The sequence below is a fragment of the Salvelinus namaycush genome, chromosome 22 (genome assembly GCF_016432855.1).
Source record: "Salvelinus namaycush isolate Seneca chromosome 22, SaNama_1.0, whole genome shotgun sequence".
Classification (NCBI taxonomy): Eukaryota; Metazoa; Chordata; class Actinopteri; order Salmoniformes; family Salmonidae; genus Salvelinus; species Salvelinus namaycush.
Genome location: NC_052328.1, coordinates 23,565,787 through 23,587,307, shown reverse-complemented (window position 1 = coordinate 23,587,307; position 21,521 = coordinate 23,565,787). Strand labels below are relative to the sequence as shown.

Genomic DNA, 21,521 nt, shown 5'->3' with positions numbered 1-21,521 from the left:
AGCAATTGTTTTGACAGAACATCAGTGATACCTCATTGGAAATACAGAAGACAAGTGTGCTTTGAGGAAATATATACAGACAAATCGTTATCAGTTCTGCACAAACACAACTTACATTACTGTTAGTTCCACCATTGCATCAAATCAAATCAAATGGTGTTGGTCACATACACATATTTAGCAGATGTTATTGCGGGTGTAGCGAAATGCCTGTGTTAATAGCTCCAACAGTGCAGTAGTATCTAAAAACAATTCACAACAATACACAAATTTAAAAGTAAAAGAATGGAATTAAGAAATATATAAATATTAGATTGAGCAATGTCAGAGTGGCATTGACTAAAATACAGGAGAATAGAATACAGTAAATACATATGAGATGAGTAAAGCAGTATGTAAACATTATTTAAACATTATTAAAGTGACTAGTGTTCCATTATTAAAGTGACAAGTGATTCTAAGTCTATGTATATAAGGCAGCAGCCACTAAAGTACAGGGTTGCGTAACTGGGTGGAAGCCGGCTAGTGATGGCAAAGTCATTAAAAGCATTAACATTCATATAATTAAGTACATACAGTGGGGCAAAAAAGTATTTAGTCAGTCACCAATTGTGCAAGTTCTCCCACTTAACCTGTTTGGGCTGCAAGGGGCAGTATTGAGTAGCCAGATAAAAGGTGCCCATTTCAAACGGCCTCGTACTCAATTCTTGCTCGTACAATATGCATATTATTATTACTATAGGATAGTAAACACTCTCTAGTTTCTAAAACCGTTTGAATTATTTCTCTGAGTGAAACAGAAGTCATTCTGCAGCACACTTCCTGACCAGGAAGTGGAATGTCTGAAACCGAGGCTCTCTTCTACTTCCTGCCTATACATGGGCATGATACGTAAGAGTCTACGTGCACTTCATACACCTTCCCCTGGATGTCAAGAGGCGGTGAGAGAAGAAATTTCGTGTTTATCTTGGTCTGAGGTGGAATAAAAGCTCTTTGTATGACGTGACCGTCCATTTTCTGTTTTCTGGAGCGCGCGAAAGGGGACATGGATTTGCCTTCTGTTTAGCTGTCGTTATGGACGACTAACATCTCCGGCTTGGATTTTATTTGATACATGTGACCATATCATCGTAAAGTATGTTTTTTCAATATAGTTTCATCAGATTATTGAAAATTTTTCGGGAGTTTTGCCGTGTTCCGTTCTTTTCCGTTTGTTGACTTGGAGAGCTTTGTGCCACTTGGCAAGTGCGCGTGCTAAATCGAGAGGGAAAATGAAGGTTCTAAATCCAAACAACGACTGTTCTTGACAAAGGACACCTTGTCCAACATTCTGATGGAAGATCACCAAAAGTAAGAAACATTTTATGATGCTAATTCATATATCTGTCGTGCATGTGAATTAGTCGTGGGCGCCCAACTTTGGGGTACTCAGCTATACCGAAGCTGGATGTCGTAATGAAGTTATTTTTTAGAATTCTAACACTGCGATTTCATTAAGAACTAATGGATCTATCATTTCCTATACAACATGTATTTTTTAGTTATGTTTATGAATAGCTATTTGGTCAGAATATGTGTGTCAGAAAACGTGTCAGAAAAATATCGTTGCTGTTTAGACGTTGTGGAAAAAGTAGCTAAGTTAGCACAATGTGTAACCACTGATTTCAGCTCTAAATATGCACATTTTCGAACAAAACATAAGTGTATGTATAACCTGATGTTATAGGACTGTCATCTGATGAAGAAAATCAAGGTTAGTCAAAAATTATATATCTTTTGCTTGTTTGTTACGATCGCTAACTTTTGCTACTGGGAAATTGCTTGTGTTTTTGGCTATTGTGGTAAGCTAATATAACTCTATATTGTGTTTTCGCTGTAAAACACTTGATAAATCGGAAATATTGTCTGGAATCACAAGATGCCTGTCTTTCAATTGCTGTACACTATGTATTTTTCAGAAATGTTTTATGATGAGTAATTAGGTATTTGACGTTGGTGTCTGTAAATATTATGGCTGCTTTCGGTGCAATTTCTGATTGTAGCTGCAATGTAAACTATGATTTATACCTGAAATATGCAAATTTTTCTAACAAAACATATGCTATACAATAAATATGTTATCAGACTGTCATCTGATGAAGTTGTTTCTTGGTTAGTGGCTATTTATATCTTTATTTGGTCGAATTTGTGATAGCTACTGATGGAGTAAAAAACTGGTGGAGTAAAAAAAGTGGTGTCTTTTGCTAACGTGGTTAGCTAATAGATTTACATATTGTGTCTTCCCTGTAAAACATTTTAAAAATCGGACATGTTGGCTGGATTCACAAGATGTGTACCTTTCATATGCTGTATTGGACTTGTTAATGTGTGAAAGTTAAATATTTAAAAAAAAATATCTTTTGAATTTCGCGCCCTGCACTTTGAGCTGGCTGTTGTCATAAGTGTACCGACACCGGGCTGCAGCCATAAGAAAAAAGATGAGAGAGGCCTGTAATTTTCATCACAGGTACAATTCAACTATGACAGACAAAATGAGAAAAAAAATTCCAGAAAATCACATTGTAGGATTTGTAATGAATTTATTTGCAAATTATGGTGGAAAATAAGTATTTGGTCACCTACAAACAAGCAAGATTTCTGGCTCTCACAGACCTGTAACTTCTTCTTTAAGTGGCTCCTCTGTCCTCCACTCGTTACCTGTATTAATGGCACCTGTTTGAACTTGTTATCAGTATAAAAGACACCTATCCACAACCTCAAACAGTGACACTCCAAACTCCACTGTGGCCAAGACCAAAGAGCTGTCAAAGGACACCAGAAACAAAATTGTAGACCTGCACCAGGCTGGGAAGACTGAATCTGCAATAGGTAAGCAGCTTGGTTTGAAGAAATCAACTGTGGGAGCAATTATTAGGAAATAGAAGACATACAAGACCACTGATAATCTCCCTCGATCTGGGGATCCACGCAAGATCTCGCCCCGTGGGGTCAAAATGATCACAAGAACGGTGAGCAAAAATCCCAGAACCACACGGGGGGACCTAGTGAATGACCTGCAGAGAGCTTGGACCAAAGTAACAAAGCCTACCATCAGTAACACACTACGCCGCCAGGGACTCAAATCCTGCAGTGCCAGACGTGTCCCCCTGCTTAAGCCAGTACATGTCCAGGCCCGTCTGAAGTTTGCTAGAGAGCATTTGGATGATCCAGAAGAAGATTGGGAGAATGTCATATGGTCAGATGAAACCAAAATATAACTTTTTGGTAAAAACTCAAATCGTCGTGTTTGGAGGACAAAGAATGCTGAGTTGCATCCAAAGAACACCATACCTACTGTGAAGCATGGGGGTGGAAACATCATGCTTTGGGGCTGTTTTTCTGCAAAGGGACCAGGACGACTGATCCGTGTAAAGGAAAGAATGAATGGGGCCATGTATCGTGAGATTTTGAGTGAAAACCTCCTTCCATCAGCAAGGGCATTGAAGATGAAACGTGGCTGGGTCTTTTAGCATGACAATGATCCCAAACACACCGCCCGGGCAACGAAGGAGTGGGTTCGTAAGAAGCATTTCAAGGTCCTGGAGTGGCCTAGCCAGTCTCCAGATCTCAACCCCATAGAAAATCTTTGGAGGGAGTTGAAAGTCCATGTTGCCCAGCAACAGCTCCAAAACATCACTGCTCTAGAGGAGATCTGCATGGAGGAATGGGCCAAAATACCAGCAACAGTGTGTGAAAAACTTGTGAAGACTTACAGAAAACGTTTGACCTCTGTCATTGCCAACAAAGGGTATATAACAAAGTATTGAGATAAACTTTTGTTATTGACCAAATACTTATTTTCCACCATAATTTGCAAATAAATTCATAAAAAATCCTAGAATGTGATTTTCTGGAGAAAAAAATTCTCATTTTGTCTGTCATAGTTGAAGTGTACCTATGATGAAAATTACAGGCCTCTCTCATCTTTTTAAGTGGGAGAACATGCACAATTGGTGGCTGACTAAATACTTTTTTGCCCCACTGTATAGTGCATTCGGAAAGGTTTCAGACCCCTTGACTTTTTCAAAATGTTGTTATATTACAGCCTTATTCTAAAATTGATTAAATTGTTTTCCCCCCTCATCAATCTACACACAATACCCCATAATGACGAAGCAAAAACAGGTTTTTCGAAATGTTCGCATATTTATTTTTAAAAAACACAGAAATATTACATTTACATAAATATTCCGACTTTTACTCAATACTTTGGTGAAGTACCTTTGGCAGTGATTACATCCTCGAGTCTTCTTGGGTATGATTATACAAGCTTGGCACACCTGTATTTGGGGAGTTTCTCCTATTCTTCTCTGCAGATCCTCTCAAGCTCTGTCAGGTTGGACGGGCCAAAGAGTTCAATCTTGGTTTCATCAGACCAGAGAATCTTGTTTATCATGGTCTAAGATTCCTTTAAGTGCATTTTGGCAAACTCTCATGTACCTGTCATGTACCTTTTAATGAGGAGTGGCTTTTGTCTGGCCACTACCATAAAGGCCTGATTGGTGGAGTGCTGCAAAGATGGTTGTCCTTCTGGAAGGTTCTCCCAAATTCACAGTGGAACTCTGGAGCTCTGTCAGAGTGAACATTGGGTTCTTGGTCACCTCCCTGACCAAGGCCCTTCTCCCCCGATTGCTCAGTTTGGCCAGGCGGCCAGTTCTAGGAAGAGTCTTGGTATTTCCAAACTTCTTCCATTTAAGAATGATGGAGGCCACTGTGTTCTTGTGGACCTTCAATGCTGCAGAAATGTTTGTGTACCCTTTGCCAGATCTGTACCTCGACACAATCATGTCTCAGAGCTTTATGGACAATTCCTTCGACCTTATGTCTTGGTTTTTGCTCTGACTTGCACTGTCAACTTTTGGACCGTATATAGACAGGTGTGTGCCGTTCCAAATAATTTCAATTTACCACAGGGGGACTCCAATCGAGTTGTAAAATTTCTGTATAAAAAAAAAAGTGTAAGGCTGTAACGTAACAAAATGTGGAAAAAGTCAAGGAGTCTGAATACTTTCCAAATCTGCTGTATGTAATTAGGTTTAGGCATCAATTTGATTAAGTGTTAAGGTTTGGATTAAGCGCTAAGATTAGGGGGGGGGTGAAGTGCAAGTGTTGGTTCAGGAAATGTTTTATTTAATAAAAAAAAAATTGGGGGGGGGGTCGAGGTGAGGTGGGGGATTGTTTAAGATACTCTTTGAAGAGGTAGGGTTTCAGGTGCTTTTGGAAGCTTAGTCAGTCATGGCAAGTGGCAAGTACTATTGGTTTTTAACAAATCCATTATAGGAGTGTGTTGATTATAGATCCCCTGTCTACTCGATCTGCCGTGGACAGATGGATGTAATATATATTTGACCTGACAAAGCCTGAGATATCAGCTGGCCTCGAAGGCATTCATTAGCTTTCTATTAAATATAATGTAGGTCTTTACATAGAAATTAATGTCTCTGTCGTGTGCTACATTGCACCTGATGCTATAATTTATACCGTTCTACTCATCCACCGGTTGCAGTCAAAACATTGAATTTAATTGTCAGGGTTAACATAGCAGTGCTGTCACATAACCTATTGTAGCGTTAACATAGGGTATCTGTCTTATATTTATATCTAGATACCGTATAGAAGCACCCTGCTACAGCTATAGTTCCCTCAACCCCCTCCACATATTTCATTGTCCTCAGTAATACTCTCCAGGTATTAATGTGCTGCTTTGCTGCTTTTGTGAAAGACCTTCTAGAGCATCAATGGACGGCTGCTTACTCCTCAGACTATAGATAGACAAGAGGCAGAAGAAGTGGAGAGGTGTTTTGACACAATCACACTCAGAGAACATTATATGTTCTTAAATCACTTGTCTTCTTTCCTTCGTGAGCAGCAATCTGAAGTAACTTGATAGGTGAAATAAATGTGTTGGAAGCCTAGGTCTTTCAACCATCAGTGCTCATCAGTGGAGGCTCCTCAGAGGAGAAAGCAGAGGACCATCCAACTTTGTGAATTTCAGAAAAATACAAATATCCTTTTTAGTTAAAACTATAGTAAATAAAGTATAGTCACCAAATAACTGATTAAAATACACTGTTTTGCAATGAAGGTCTACAGAAGCCTCAACAGCACCTTCAAGGGTAGCACCATGGTTTTGCCGGGGGACAGCAATTTTCCATCCTCCACTGGGTACATTGACTTCAATATAAAACCTAGGAGGCTCATGGTTTTCATCCCCTTCCATAGACTTACACAATAATTAAGACAACTTCCTGAGGTCGTCCTCCAACCTATCAGAGCTCTTGCAATATGAACTAACATATTCTCTATCCAATCAAAGGATCAGAGAATGAATGTAGTATTGAACACATAAGCTACAGCTAGCTAGCACTGCAGTGCATAAAGTGTGGTGAGTAGTTGACTCAAAGAGAGAAAAACAATAGTTGAACAGTTTTTTAAGTATACATTTCTTCAAAAATTAAGGAGAAGCAGCAGTGAGAAAGAGAGAGAGATTTCGTTGTATATGTTTTCTTCTTAATTTACCTTCACTTACTTAGCTAATGCATCTAATTTAGCCTACTCAACAACCTGACTCAAACAGAGATGAATGCTATTTATGTTAGTTAGCTGGCTAAGGCTATCCAACACTGCAACTCTTCCAAGTCAAGGTAAGCTTTTGGTTTTATTAATTTATTGCCACCGGGGCCTGCCGGTGTAACTGCTAAACTGCTTGATGTAGACTGTACTGCGTGATTGTTCCCATGTATTGGACTGTGGTTTTAGTAACGCGTTCTAGTTTGTTGACTAAAATGTTAATATGCTGACAAGGTGTAGCAGTTAGCTGTTAAGGTAGGAAGTTTTTGCGCCTCTTCACAGACAGCTGTTGTGTTGTGCACTGATGTCCACAATTGAAGGGAAAAGGTGAGCGGAGGAGAGCACGCAGATGCGAGAAGGAATTATACAATGAGCAAAGTGATAATGCTGTATGTGGCTGCTATGAAAGTAGCCTAAACTTATCAATGTTACATTGAGCTGGGTGAATGCAATATGAATGACCGTCATCCAATAGGCTGTAATAGAAATAAGGACATGCTCATAAAAAATGTATCGTCCTCCCTAATCTTGAACAGAACTGACCGCCACTGATGCTCATGCAGGGTAGGTGACAAGTAAAGCAAGCAGGTCAACACAATCAGGACACAGTTGTAAAGTGGCTGTCACACTTGCGGAACTAGTAGAACTGCAAACCACAATTCCCTATGATATCCTTTAAACAAGAGATTCCCAAACTGTTTATAGTCCCGTACTCCTTCAAACATTTAACCTCCAGCTGCGTACCCCGTCTAGCAACAGGGTCAGCGCACTCTCAAATGTTGTTTTTTGCCATCATTGTAAGCCTGCCACACACACAATATACACAATTTATTAAACATCAAATCAAATGTTATTTGTCACATACACATGGTTAGCAGATGTTAACTTCTTTGGGGTAGGGGGCAGTATTTTCATGTCCGGATGAAAAGCGTGCCCAGAGTAAACTGGGATATGCATATTATCAGTAGATTTGGATAGGAAACACTCCGAAGTTTCTAAAACTGTTTGAATGATGTCTGTGATTATAACAGAACTCATATGGCAGGCAAAAACCTGAGAAAAAATCCAACCAGGAAGTGGGAAATCTGAGTTTTGTAGGTTTTCAACTCTTTGCTTATCCAAGATACAGTGGAAATGGGGTCAGGTTGCACTTCCTAAGGCTTCCACTAGATGTCAACAGTCTATAGAACCTTGTTTGAGGCTTCTACTGTGAAGTAGGGCCCGAATGAGAGGGGAATGAGTCAGAGGTCTGGCAGAATGCTTTGAGCTCGTGACGCTCGTTCACGTGAGAGCGAGCTCTGTTCCATTTGCTTTTCTGAAGACAAAGGAATTCTCCGGTTGGAACATTATTGAAGATTTATGTTAAAAACATCCTAAAGATTGATTCTATACATCTTTTGACATGTTTCTACGGACTGTAACGGAACTTTTTGGACTTTTCGTCCGTACTTTCCGCTGGACTTGCACGCGCGTCGTGAGTTTAGATTGTGTACTGAACGCGCGAACAACAAGGAGGAATTTGGACATAAATTATGGACATTATCGAACAAAACAAACAGTTATTGTGGAACTGGGATTCCTGTGAGTGTAATCTGATGAAGATCATCAAAGGTAAGTGATTTGTCGTCTTAGCGCCGTATTCAGATTATTGCATGGTTTGCTTTTTCCGTAATTTAAAAAAAAGATCTGACACAGTGGTTGCATTAAGGAGAAGGGGATCTAAAATTCAATGTGTAACACTTGTATTTTCATCAACATTTATGATGACTATTTCTGTAAATTGATGTGGCTCTCTGCAAAATCACCGGATGTTTTGGAACTACTGAACATAACGCGCCAATGTAAACTGAGATTTTTTGATATAAATATGAACTTTACCGAACAAAACATACATGTATTGTGTAACATGAAGTCCTATAAGTGTCATCTGATGAAGATCATCAAAGGTCAGTGATTCATTTTATCTATATTTCTGCTTTTTGTGACTCCTCTCTTTGGCTGGAAAAATGGCTGTGTTTTTCTGTGAATAGGCACTCACCTAACATAATCGTTTGGTTTGCTTTCGGCGTAAAGCCTATTTGAAATCGGACACTGTGGCTGGATTTACAACAAGTGTATCTTTTAAATGGTGTAAAACACAAGTATGTTTGAGGAATTTTAATTATGGGATTTCTGTTGTTTTGAATTTGGCGCCCTGCAGTTTCACTGGCTGTTGACGAGGTGAGACGCTACCGTCCCACATACCCTAGAGAGGTTAATGCGAGTGTAGCGAAATGCTTGTGCTTCTTGTTCCGACCATGCAGTAATATGTAACAACTAATCTAACCTAACAATTTCACAACAACTACCTTATACACACAAGTGTAAAGGAATGAATAAGAATATGTACATAGAAATATATGAATGAGCGATGGCCGAACGGCATAGGCAAGATGCAGTAGATGGTATAGAGTACAGTATATACCTATGAGATGAGTAATGTAGGATATGTGAACATTATGTAAAGTGGCATTGTTTAAAACCTCTCTAGGGTATTGGGACGATAGCGTCTCACCTCGTCAACAGCCATGCACAGGGCGGGGTCGAGACCTAGGGTCTCGAACTTAATGATGAGCTTGGAGGGTACTATGGTGTTAAATGCTGAGCTGTAGTCGATGAACAGCACTCTTACATAGGTATTCCTCTTGTCCAGATGGGTTAGGGCAGTGTGCAGTGTGATTGCGATTGCATCTTCTATGAACCTATTGGGGCGGTAAGCAAATTGGAGTGGGTCTAGGGTGTCAGGTAGGGTGGAGGTGATATGGTCCTTGACTAGTCTCTCAAAGCACTTCATGATGACGGAAGTGAGTGCTACGGGGCGATAGTCATTGAGCTCAGTTACCTTTGCTTTCTTGGGAACAGGAACAATGGTGGCCCTCTTGAAGCATGTGGGAATAGCAGACTGGGATAAGGATTGATTGAATATGTCCGTAAACACACCAGCCAGCTGGTCTGCGCATGCTCTGAGGACAGGGCTGGGGATGCCGTCTGGGCCGGCAGCCTTGCGAGGGTTAACACATTTAAATGTTTTACTCACGTTGGCTGCAGTGAAGGAGAGCACGCAGGTTTTGGTAGTGGGCTGTGTCAGTGGCACTGTATTGTCCTCAAAGCGAGCAAAGAAGTTGTTTCGTTTGTCTGGGAGCAAGACATCGTGGTCCGCGACAGGGCTGGTTTTCCTTTTGTTGTCCGTGATTGACTGTAGACCCTGCCACATACCTCTCTCTCATAAGAATGAGTGTGAGTTTTTGTCACAACCCGGCTCGTGGGAAGTGGCAAAGAGCTCTTATCCAGGGCACAAATAATAATATTATAATAATCAATAATTTTTCTCTTTATTTAACCATCTTACATATAAAATCTTATTTGTTCATTGAAAATGGTGAATACCTCACCACAGGTTAATGAGAAGAGTGTGCTTGAAAGGATGCACATAACTCTGCAATGTTGGGTTGTATTGGAGAGAATCTCAGTCTTAAATCATTTCCACACACAGTCTGTGCCTGTATTTAGTTTTCATGCTTGTGAGGGCCGAGAATCCACTCTCACATAGGTACATGGTTGCAAAGTGCATCAGTGTCTTGATAGCGTGATTTTCCAAGGCAGGATACTCTGAGCGCAGCCCAATCCAGAAATCTGACAGTGGCTTCTGATTAAATTAAATTTTTATAGAATCGCTTGTTGCAATTTCTATGAGGCTCTCTTGTTCAGATATCAGTAAGTGGACTGGAGGCAGGGCATGAAAGGGACAACGAATCCAGTTGTTTGTGTCATCAGCTTCGGGAAAGTACCTGCGTAATTGCACACCCAACTCACACAGGTGCTTCGCTGTATCACATTTGACATTGTCCATAAACTTGAGTTCATTTGCACACAAAAAATCATACAATGATGGAAAGACATGTGTTGTCCTTGTTAATGCAGACAGAGAAGAGCTCCAACTTCTTAATCATAGCCTCAATTTTGTCCTGCACATTGAATATAGTTGAGGAGAGTCCCTGTAATTCTAGATTCAGATCATTCAGGCGTGAAAAAACGTCACCCTTATAGGCCAGTCGTGTGAAACTCGTCATCATGCAAGCGGTCAGTAAAGAAAACCTTAAGCTTGTCTCTCAATTTAAAAAAACGTGTCAATACTTTGCCCCTTGATAACCAGTGCACATCTGTATGCTGTTAAAGCGTTACATGGTCGCTGCCCATATCATTGCATAGTGCAGAAAATACATGAGAGTTCAGGGGCCTTGCTTTAATTTACAAAGTTAACCATTTTCACTGTAATGTCCAAAACGTATTTCAAGCTGTCAGGCATTCCCTTGGCAGCAAGAGCCTCTCGGTGGATGCTGCAATGTACCCAAGTGGCGTCGGGAGCAACTGCTTGCACGCACGTTATCACTCCACTATGTCTCCCTGTCATGGCTTTTGCACTATCAGTACAGATACCAACATGAGCAGCAGCTACGTTTGGCTACATACAGACCGTTAGTGGAATTCCTGCGAGAGAGTAACTGTTAACGTGATTGGATGTTAATTATTTGACTAGGCTATTTGACATTGTGTTGTTATTTTGCTGAACACTAGATGGTTTCATTTTATTTTTGGCAGTGAAAACTTACCCAAATGTATAGCCCCGTTGGAAAATATAAATGTATAAATTTTTTATTTGAATCACCTTTTGTGTTTGGCGTACCCCCGGCGGCATTGCGTGTACCCCCGGCAAAACCTCACCCAAATGTATAGCTGTCAAAATATAAATGTATACATTTTTTATTTGAATCACCTTTTTATTTGGCGTACCCCCTACGGCATTGCATTGTATCCTCCCCAGTTTGGGAATACCTGCTTTAGACCAAATCTCCCAGCAAATAACAAAGTGTACTGCACTGCAATCGACAAAGCCCAAGGGTATTTCAGTCTTCATTCCACTTAAATTGGCTAAATCAATCACCCATTTACTTCAGTGAGCTAACTTGGATTCACTAATCATTCCTCACCAGCTCAATTAATACTTTAAATTCAACACCTCTGTTCCCTGACTAAAACTTTGAAACTACTGGATACAGCCTCATGTGACATATTTGTCTGCGCATGAAGTTTTTTGTAAAGAATGGGTAGGCACTGACAGTATTTTGACTGCTCTGAAATACCTGTTCTAATTAGATACTACATTTATTACATTGAGTTAAAGAGTGTAACTCAAGGAATGTGGATGTCAGGGTTGCTGATCTTAATGAGCATAATTAGCTAAGTAGGCTGCCTCATCAAAACCGGTCTCTTTATTCATTATTTAACATTATGGGACCTGGTTAAACTCAGAATTAACATGGTGGCTAGTCATACTTCTTGTGTACTCTTATCCCTGATTATTTGCATCTTATTCAGCCAAAATCCCATGACTACCTCTTGAGTTGAGTTATAACAGGAAAACGAATACCTAATCATCTGTATGAAAGGTGTCTACTGAAAGTGTGTGAAGCAAGAGTCCATGATATGGTATCCCTACCACAGGTAGCAGTCTAGTGTCAAACAGCTATGTATGTGTGTACAACTTCTGTACAACAGTTAGTGCCCTCAGCAATTCATTGCTCATTCTAAAGCTTGCCGTGTTCTAAAAGTGGGTCAAAAAAGGTCTAGCCTAAAGGGAGTTATAGGTGAGATTTATGAAATAGAAATAAGGATATGAGAAAACAGAAATGCACTCTGATGTCATAATGTCATCATGCAGCTAATGAAGACTAGCTTGTCCAAGTACAGTGTCAAGAGCGCAATCTGTTATTACTTTTTTCCCTGTGGCCATAGGATGAAATGCACAAGCAATCAAGGTTTCAACTAGCCTAGGCAGCCGATAGTGGGCGCTAGATCTGCCCTATCATCTAGGATTGATGTGCCCAGCTAGTAATACACTCGTACTCCCCGTGGACCGGCTTGTACATAAAGAATCCTCCATTCAGGCTAAAAAGGCATAATTTCCCTCGTTAACTAGCTTTAATGGCGGGAAGTTGAAAAAAACTGGAAAGATACAGTATGTGTACTGTTTTTATAAAACACAATTTCCCACCACTATGTTTTTTCTGACAACTTAGGATGTTGCACACCATGTTTAGCCCACTATCGGCTGCCTAGGATAGGTTTCAACTAACAAATGCACACATGAAAAACGTACATTCCATCTAACCCAATCAGCGTGCAGTGCATAAAAACATACATAAAATGACAGATTACACCTTTAATATTAACATGGCCAAGGATTTACCACAACTTTTGGGCAATCAACATGAATGTGATGCTGGAAACTTTGATCCCCTCTACGAGTCAGTATTTGGCTTTGAAAATGTTTCTAAATGTTATGAATCACTAAACACTGATCTTCATAACTCGTTATGGAGGTCCCTGATATATTATTTACCTATACTGTGATATGAGGAGATTTACTAATGATATTATGCTGATAACACCATGAGAGCCTGTAGTGATGATCGTTTAAGAAGTGATTTCATTGGAATGATTTACAGATGTTGACAGGGAGTAATATTTAAACTATGCTTCAGTAGCACCTAAAACAACTTAATAATGAAACTGTAATTAAAGGCATTGGAGCAGAAATACTGAGCTCGAAAATATTTTCATCCTGGCAGTTCAGATGTGCCTTTCATTGTAAACAGAACATACTAATGAGTGCAATTGGAATCAATGGCTCCAGTAACTACCTTCAACTTCCTTCAAAATCCACACAGAGACATAAAAATGGTATTCATGAATTAATCTGACTCTGGCTAAGGACACTGAACAAAAATATAAACACAACATGTTTTTATTTTTACTAGGCAAGTCAGTTAAGAACAAATTCTTATTTTACGATGATGGCCTACCCCAGCCAAACCCTCCCTTAACCCAGACAATTGTGCATCACCCTATGGGACTCCCAATCATGGTGGGTTGTGACACAGCCTGGGATCAAACCAGGGTCTGTAGTGATGCCTCTAGCACTGACATGCAGTGCCTTAGACTGCTGCGCCACTCGGGAGCCTTTTACAACACATGTAAAGTGTTGGTCTCATGTTTCATGAGTTGAAATAAAAGATCCCAGTGCCCAAATTTGTTTACATCCCTGTTAGTGAGCATTTATCTTTTGCCAAGATAATCCATCCAACTGACAGATGTGGCATGTCAAGAAGCTGATTAAACAGCATGATCATTGCACAGGTGCACCTTGTGCTGGGGACAATAAAAGGTCACTCTAAAATGTGCAGTTTTATCACACAACACAATGCCACAGATGTGAGAGAGCGTAAAATTGGGATGATGACTGCAGGAATGTCCACAAGAGCTGTTGCCATAAGCCGCCTCCAACATTGTTTTGGAGAATTTAGCAGTACGTCGAACCGGCCTCACAACCGCAGACCAAGTGTAAGCATGCCAGCCCAGGACCTCCACATTCAGCTTCTTCACCTGCAGGATCATCTGAGACCAACCACCCGGGCAGCTGATAAAACTGTGGGTTTGCACAACCGAAACATTTCTGCACAAACTGTCAGAAACCATCTCAGGGAAGCTCAGCTGCGTGCTCGTCGTCCTCACCAGGGTCTTGACCATACTGCAATTTGGCGTCGTAACCAACTTCAGTGGGCAAATACTCCCCTTCGATGGCCACTGGCATGCTTGAGAAGTGTGCTCTTCACGTTTTCAACTGTACCGGGCAGATGTGTAAGGCATACAGCGTGTATGGTGTCGTATGACAAGCGGTTTGCTGGGTGCCCCATGGTGGCGGTAGGGTTATGGTATGGGCAGGCATAATCTACGGACAACAAAGACAATTGCATTTTATCGATGGCAATTTGAATGCACAGTGATATCGTGAAGAGATCCTGAGGCCCATTGTCGTGCCATTCATCTGCTGCCATCACCTCATTTCAGCATAATAATGCACGGCTCCATGTCGCAAGGATCTGTACACAATTCCTGGTAGCTGAAAATGTGCCAGTTCTCTCATGGCTGCATACTCACCAGACATATCACCCATTGAGCATGTTTGGGATGCTCTGGATGGATGTGTACGACAGCTTGTTCCAGTTCCTGCCAATATCCAGCAACTTGGCACAGCCATTGAAGAGGAGTGAGACAACACCCCACAGGCCACAATCAACAGTCTGATTAAATCAAATCAAATCAAAGTTAATTTGTCACGAGCGCTGAATACAACAGCTGTAGACCTTACAGTGAAATGCTTACTTACAGGCTCTAACCAATAGTGCAAAAAAAATGTATTAGGTGAACAATAGGTAAGTAAAGAAATAAAACAACAGTAAAAAGACAGGCTATATACAGTAGCGAGGCCAGAAAAGTAGCGAGGCTACATACAGACACCGGTTAGTCGGGCTGATTGAGGTAATATGTACATGTAGATATGGTTAACTTGTTTGGGATAGGGGGCAGCATTTTCACTTTTGGATGAATAGCATGCCCAGAGTGAACTGCCTCCTACTCAGTCCCAGATGCTAATATATGCATAGTATTATTGGTATTGGATAGAAAACACTGATGTTTCTAAAACTGTCTGAATGATGTCTGTGAGTATAACAGAACTCATATGGCAGGCAAAAATCTGAGAAAAAAATCAAAAAGGAAGTGGGAAATCTGAGGTTTGTAGTTTTTGAACTCACCCCTATCGAATACACAGTTGGATATGGGTTATTTTTCACTTCCTAAGGCTTCCACTAGATGTCAACCGTCTTTAGAACGTGGTTTCAGGCTGCTGATGTGAAGGGGGGCCGGATGGGAGCTGTTTTACTAAGGGGTCTGCCTACAGCCTCGTTCTCAGTCATGCGCTTTCACTTGAGAGGTTGCTCTCGTTCCAGTGCATTTCTACAGACAATGCAATTCTCCAGTTGGAACAGTATTGAGCTTTTATGATAAAAACATCCTAAAGATTGATTCTATACTTAGTTTGACAAGTTTCTTCGACCTGTAATATAACTTTTTGAACGTTTCGTCCGAATGGACTAGATCGCGCTTTTGGATTGTTTACCAAACGCCCTAACAAAAGAAGCTATTGGACATAAATGGACATAAATGATGGACATTATCGAACAAAACAAGCATTTATTGTGGAACTGCGATTCATGGGAGTGCATTCTGATGAAGATCATCAAAGGTAAGTGAATATTTATATATGAATAATGTTGACTACCCAACATGGCGGATATTTCTCTGGCTGGTTTGGGCTCTGAGCGCTGTTCTCAGATTATGCTTTTTCCGTAAAGTTTTTTTGAAATCTGACACAGCGGTTGCATTAAGAAGTGTATCTAAAGTTTCATGTATAATAGCTGTATTTTCATCAACATTTATTATGAGTATTTCTTTGAATTCATGTGTCTCTGCAATATCACTGCATGTTTTGGAACTACTGAATCTAACACGCCAATGTAAAATAAGATTTTTGGATATAAATATGAACTTTACCGAACAAAACATACATGTATTGTGTAACATGAAGTCCTATGAGTGTCATCTGATGAAGATCATCAAAGGTTAGTGATTCATTTTATCTCTATTTGTGCTTTTTGTGACTCCTCTCTTTGGCGGGAAAAATGGCTGGGTTTATCTGTGACGGTGGTGACTTAACATAATCGTTTGTGGAGCTTTCGCTGTAAAGCATTTTTGAAATCAGACACTGTGGCTGGATTAACGAGAATTTTATCTTTAAAATGGTGCATAATACTTGTATGTTTGAGAAATTTGATTTATGAGATTTCTGTTGATTTGTATTTGGCGCCTTGCAATTTTCTTGGCTGTTGGCGAGGGGTTCCGCTAGCGGAACGGGGTTAAAGTCCTAGACAGGTTAAAGTGACTATGCATATATGATCAACAGAGAGCAGCAGTAGCGTAAAAGAGGGGTTGGTGGGTGGTGGGTGGCAGGACACAATGCAGATAGCCCGGTTAGGCAATGTGCGGGAGCACTGGTTGGTCGGCCCAATTGAGGTAGTATGTACATGAATGTATAGTTAAAGTGACTATGCATATATGATAAAGATATATGATAAAGAGAGTAGCAGCAGGGTAAAAAGAGGGGTCCGGTTAGCCATTTGATTACCTGTTCAGGAGTCTTATGGCTTGGGGGTAAAAACTGTGGAGAAGCCTTTTTGTCCTAGACTTGGCACTCCGGTACCGCTTGCCATGCGGTAGTAGAGAGAACAGTCCATGACTGGGGTGGCTGGGGTCTTTGACAATTTTTGGGCCTTCCTCTGACACCGCCTGGTGTAGAGGTCCTGGAGGTCCTGGATGGCAGGCAGTACTGGGCAGTACGCACTACCCTCTGTAGCGCCTTGCGGTCGGAGGCCGAGCAATTGCCATACCAGGCAGTGATGCAACCAGTCAGGATGCTCTCGATGTTGCAGCTGTAGAAACTTTTGAGGATCTCAGGACCCATGCCAAATCTTTTTAGTTTCCTGAGGGGGAATAGACTTTGTCGTGCCCTCTTCACGACTGTCTTGGTGTGTTCGGACCATTCTAGTTTGTTGTTGATGTGGACACTAAGGAACTTGAATCTCTCAACCTGCTCCACTACAGCCCCGTCGATGAGAATGGGGGCGTGCTCGGTCCTCCTTTTCCTGTAGTCCACAATCATCTCTTTAGTCTTGGTTACGTTGAGGGATAGGTTGTTATTCTGGCACCACCCGGCCAGGTCTCTGACCCTTCTCCCTATAGGCTGTCTCGTCATTGTCGGTGATCAGGCCTACCACTGTTGTGTTGTCTGCAAACTTAAGGATGATGTTGGAGTCGTGCCTGGTCATGGGTGAACAGGGAATACAGGAGGGGACTGAGCATGCACCCCTGGGGAGCTCCGGTGTTGAGGATCAGCGTGGCAGATGTGTTCCTACCTACCCTCACCACCTGGGGCGGCCCGTCAAGAAGTCCAGGATCCAGTTGCATAGGGAGGTGTTTAGTCCCAGGATCCTTAGCTTAGTGATGACCTTTGAGGGTACTATGGTGTTGAACGCTGAGCTGTAGTCAATGAATAACATTCTCACATAAGTGTTCCTGTTGTCCAGGTGGGAAAGGGCAGTGTGGAGTGCAATAGAGATTAGAGATCCTCAGCATTGTCTGTGGATCTGTTTGGGCGGTATGCAAATTGGAGTGGGTCTAGGGTTTCTGGGATAATGGTGTTGATGTGAACCATTACCAACCTTTCAAAGCACTTCATGGCTACGGACGTGAATGCTACGGGTCTGTAGTCATTTAGGCAGGTTGCCTTGGTGTTCTTGGGCATAGGGACTATGGTCCCTCTTTGTGGTGTACATGTGATAAAGAATTTTTTTCCCTCTGGTTGCACATTTAACATGTTGATTAATTTGGTAGAACTGATTTAAGTTTCCCTGCATTAAAGTCTCCGGCCACTAGGAGCACCGCCTCTGGGTGAGTGGTTTCCTGTTTGCTTATTTCCTTATACAGCTGACTGAGTGCGGTCTTAGTGCCAGCATCTGTCTGTGGTTTTAAATAAACAGCCACGAAAAGTATAGCTGAAAACTCTCTAGGCAAGTAGTGTGGCCTGCAATTTATCACAATATACTCTACTTCAGGCGAGCAAAATCTAGAGACTTCCTTAGATATCGTGCACCAGTCGTTGTCTACAAATATGCACAGACCGCCCCCCCTCGTCTTACCGGAGTGTGCTGTTCTATCTTGCCGGTGCAGCGTATATCCCGCTAGCTGATTATGTGAAGGAGATATGTCGCGCTGGATGAGGCAAATGGTGGTCACACCAGATACTGACTTGTTTTCTGATCCACGCCCCTACCATAAGATGCATATCTGTATTCCCAGTCATGTGAAATCCATAGATTAATTGAATTAATTTAAATTGACTGATTTCCTTATATGAACTGTAACTCAGTAAAATCTTTGAAATTGTTGCATGTTGTGTTTATATTTTTGTTCAGTGTAAATAATGTCGCACTATCCCTTTAAACAATTATCAGCTTTGTGCATTGTCCAAAAGTTAAAGGGAGAAAAAAATGTCTCCTAATGATTACTGCTAGTTGGCTACCACGGTTATCATCATCATCATCATCTTCATCATTAATATCGTACTGGCCCTCCACATACAAATCAACGTGTGTAATACTTGTAGTTTCTGAAATAGTTCGTCCAGCCACCACTTCCTCCTGCTGTTTGTTTATGTATGTGTGCTTTGGAGAAAATCTCAGTAAGATCTTTTTTTAAAAGTTAAAGATGTCTGTTGGGATGAATTTCAGAGTCTTAACATCTATGGCTTCAAATTTACCCTGATAAACTGTCCATTATAAGTAGCAGTAAATATTTAATTTACTCTCCCTTCAAATATTGGTCAGCTTTGTGCATTGTCCAAAACAACAATATCGTATTAAGGGAAGAAAAAAAATCCTATTGATTACTGCTAGTTGGCTACTGCGGTTATGGTCATCATCATCATCATCATCATCATCATCATCATCATCATCATCATCATCATCATCATCATCATCATCATCATCATCATCATCCTCATCCTCATCCTTAATATTGTACTGGCCTTCCCCATTGGAGAACTGGTCTTTAGAAGGTCACACATACAAAAAATAAAAACTGTAATGGTCACACAATACTCAAGTGTGTTTTCAGCACACCCACCAACCCCCACTCACCCTATACCCCACCTCTCTCCCCCACTCACCCTATACCCCACCCCTTTCCCCCACTCACCATAGTCAGCATCATAGAAGATGATGAACTTCTGCCAGCGCAGCTCAGTGACCAGGGTGAGCATGACGTCGTTGAGGCGTACAGGCGGGCGGGCGGCCAGGGTGTAGCTCTCCCCGTCAGGACTTGGGTTGAGGTGGCAGGCGGTGCGAGGCGTGCCCTGGCCGTTTCTCTGAATAAACAGGTGGGGTATGTGCATGGCGTCGGTCAAGGACTGGAGGGCGTTGGCGGATGCACAGCCTGTAGATGTTACCAGTGCCAGTATGCCTTGGTTCATCAGCTCACAGGCTAAAGAGGGACAAGGATGAGAGGGACATGATGAAACAAACTTCAGACAATTCAATTAGACAGCATAGAGCACGTGGAATCAGTACGAGTCAAATAAAAGTAGTGCGTTCTGTTTGTAGAAATAACACAGATAAAGATGGAGATAATAAAGATAGATAAGAAAATGCCCCCTGAAGATCAAACTGCTGGAGAAGGGAATTTAGAAGGGACTTATGGCTTCAGGAATTATGTGAGGTGGAGGTGCCACAGTTAAAGGGCAGGTCAGGTCAGGACAGGGCACAGCAGTGCAGGACATTGGTAGGGTAGAACCCAGTAGGGCAAGGCAGGACATGGGCAGAGAAAAGTAGAGCAGGCCAGGGTATGGGCAGGGAAGGAACTGAGGGCACATACAGCCATGGGCATTGGGACAACAGGAAGAGGATGGGTGAAAGGGCGGGTAGGGCCTGTAGAAAAGTAAACAAAACATCCCTTTAATATCACCAAAAAAATGCACAAGTACTATAGCAAGTTAAGTAATAAATCCCTCTTTCCCTTTTGCACCCCCTCACTCATCCCCACCCCCACCACCACCACAGAAACATGTCATCTCTGAAATCTGTGTCACCCAGATTAACATACAAATCCATTTTTGTAATACTTGTAGTTTCTGACATAGTTGGTCCAGCCACCACTTCCTCTTGCTGTTTGTTTATGTGTGTGTGCTTTGGAGAAAATCTCAGTAAGATCATTTTAAAAAAGTTCAAGATGTCTGTTGGGACGAATTACTGAAAGTACAGTAAAATATTTATACAGAGTCTTAACATCTATGGCTTCAAATTTACCCTGATAAGCTGCCCATTATAAGTAGTAGTAAATATTTTATGAATGTTGCACATCTGTCAGTGAGCTTCTGGTTATGAAGTGTTGAGCGTGGAGGCATTAAAACATATTAATGTACATTTACCAGTGCTTGAAAGCTGCTGGCTGCCAAGTACACAAGTGGATGTCTTTGTTAAAATATAAAATAAAATGTACAGTCATAAGTTGAAGAAGTTTGGTTAGTGTAGGAGCTGTAGATCTTCTAAACTTCACACAATCTCACACTCTCACCTACACACATAAACTCATAGGAGACACCTACAGTATACGTCTAATTAACAGGGGACTCTGATTCAGTCTTAATAAGGCAGGAAAACTTCAGTCAACCAGGCCTTGGGTTAATGAATACTTGTCTTGCATCAATGAGTATAGTCACTGCACCTGATCATTTCATGAGTAAAGGTACTGCTCTCTGCCCCATAAAATGTATAAATAGCTGTCCGGTCAACTAAACAGGTCCTCTCCCTTGCAGGCAGATTTTACACTGAATTTCAGAGTCTAGTATCACCAGAAAATATTCTGTGCAATCTAAAACTTCTGCAGCAAATTCCAGACTAGAGAAATGAGGAGCTTTATTTGTGGCTGATGGTAGAGACATATCTGTGTAGAGTTACAATCTATACATACCAAATATAATCCTCTACTACTAATCTTATTTGAACACGAAAAACATGATCACCACATTTGGAATTCAAGTCAACATTTGTCATATAGTCAACAGGCCTCTTTTTATCCTTTATCTGGGCACAAACAAAGCGCTAATGGAATGCAACAGTAATTAAATGTGTGCCCACTGTTTGTAAAAATCACCCAATTAAGTGTAATCTCTTTGAAATGCTTAGAGAGACTCGCATGCTCATAATGACGTGAAATCCAAAACAAAAGCATTACAATGCACAAAGACCAGCCACCTAGAACAATACAGAAGGTTAAACAATGACGAATGACTATAGAGCACGGAGTGTGGTTACACATGACAAAAGGGAAAAAGAAACTATAGCTGGACAAAAAATGCATCA

General features: G+C 41.2%; 1 protein-coding gene across 1 annotated transcript in view; it reads right to left on the bottom strand.

The window, feature by feature from the left end:
* LOC120017797 (glutamate receptor ionotropic, delta-1-like) overlaps positions 1 to 20,297 on the bottom strand; it is a 161,940-nt gene extending 141,643 nt beyond the window's left edge. Inside the window, exons 1-2 of the mRNA XM_038960769.1 lie at positions 20,282 to 20,297; positions 19,360 to 19,644 (exon numbers count right to left, since the gene is read on the bottom strand). Coding sequence (XP_038816697.1) covers positions 19,360 to 19,644; positions 20,282 to 20,297 — 301 coding nt within the window. The remainder of the gene's footprint in view (positions 1 to 19,359; positions 19,645 to 20,281) is intronic.
* Positions 20,298 to 21,521: the final 1,224 nt, after the last annotated feature.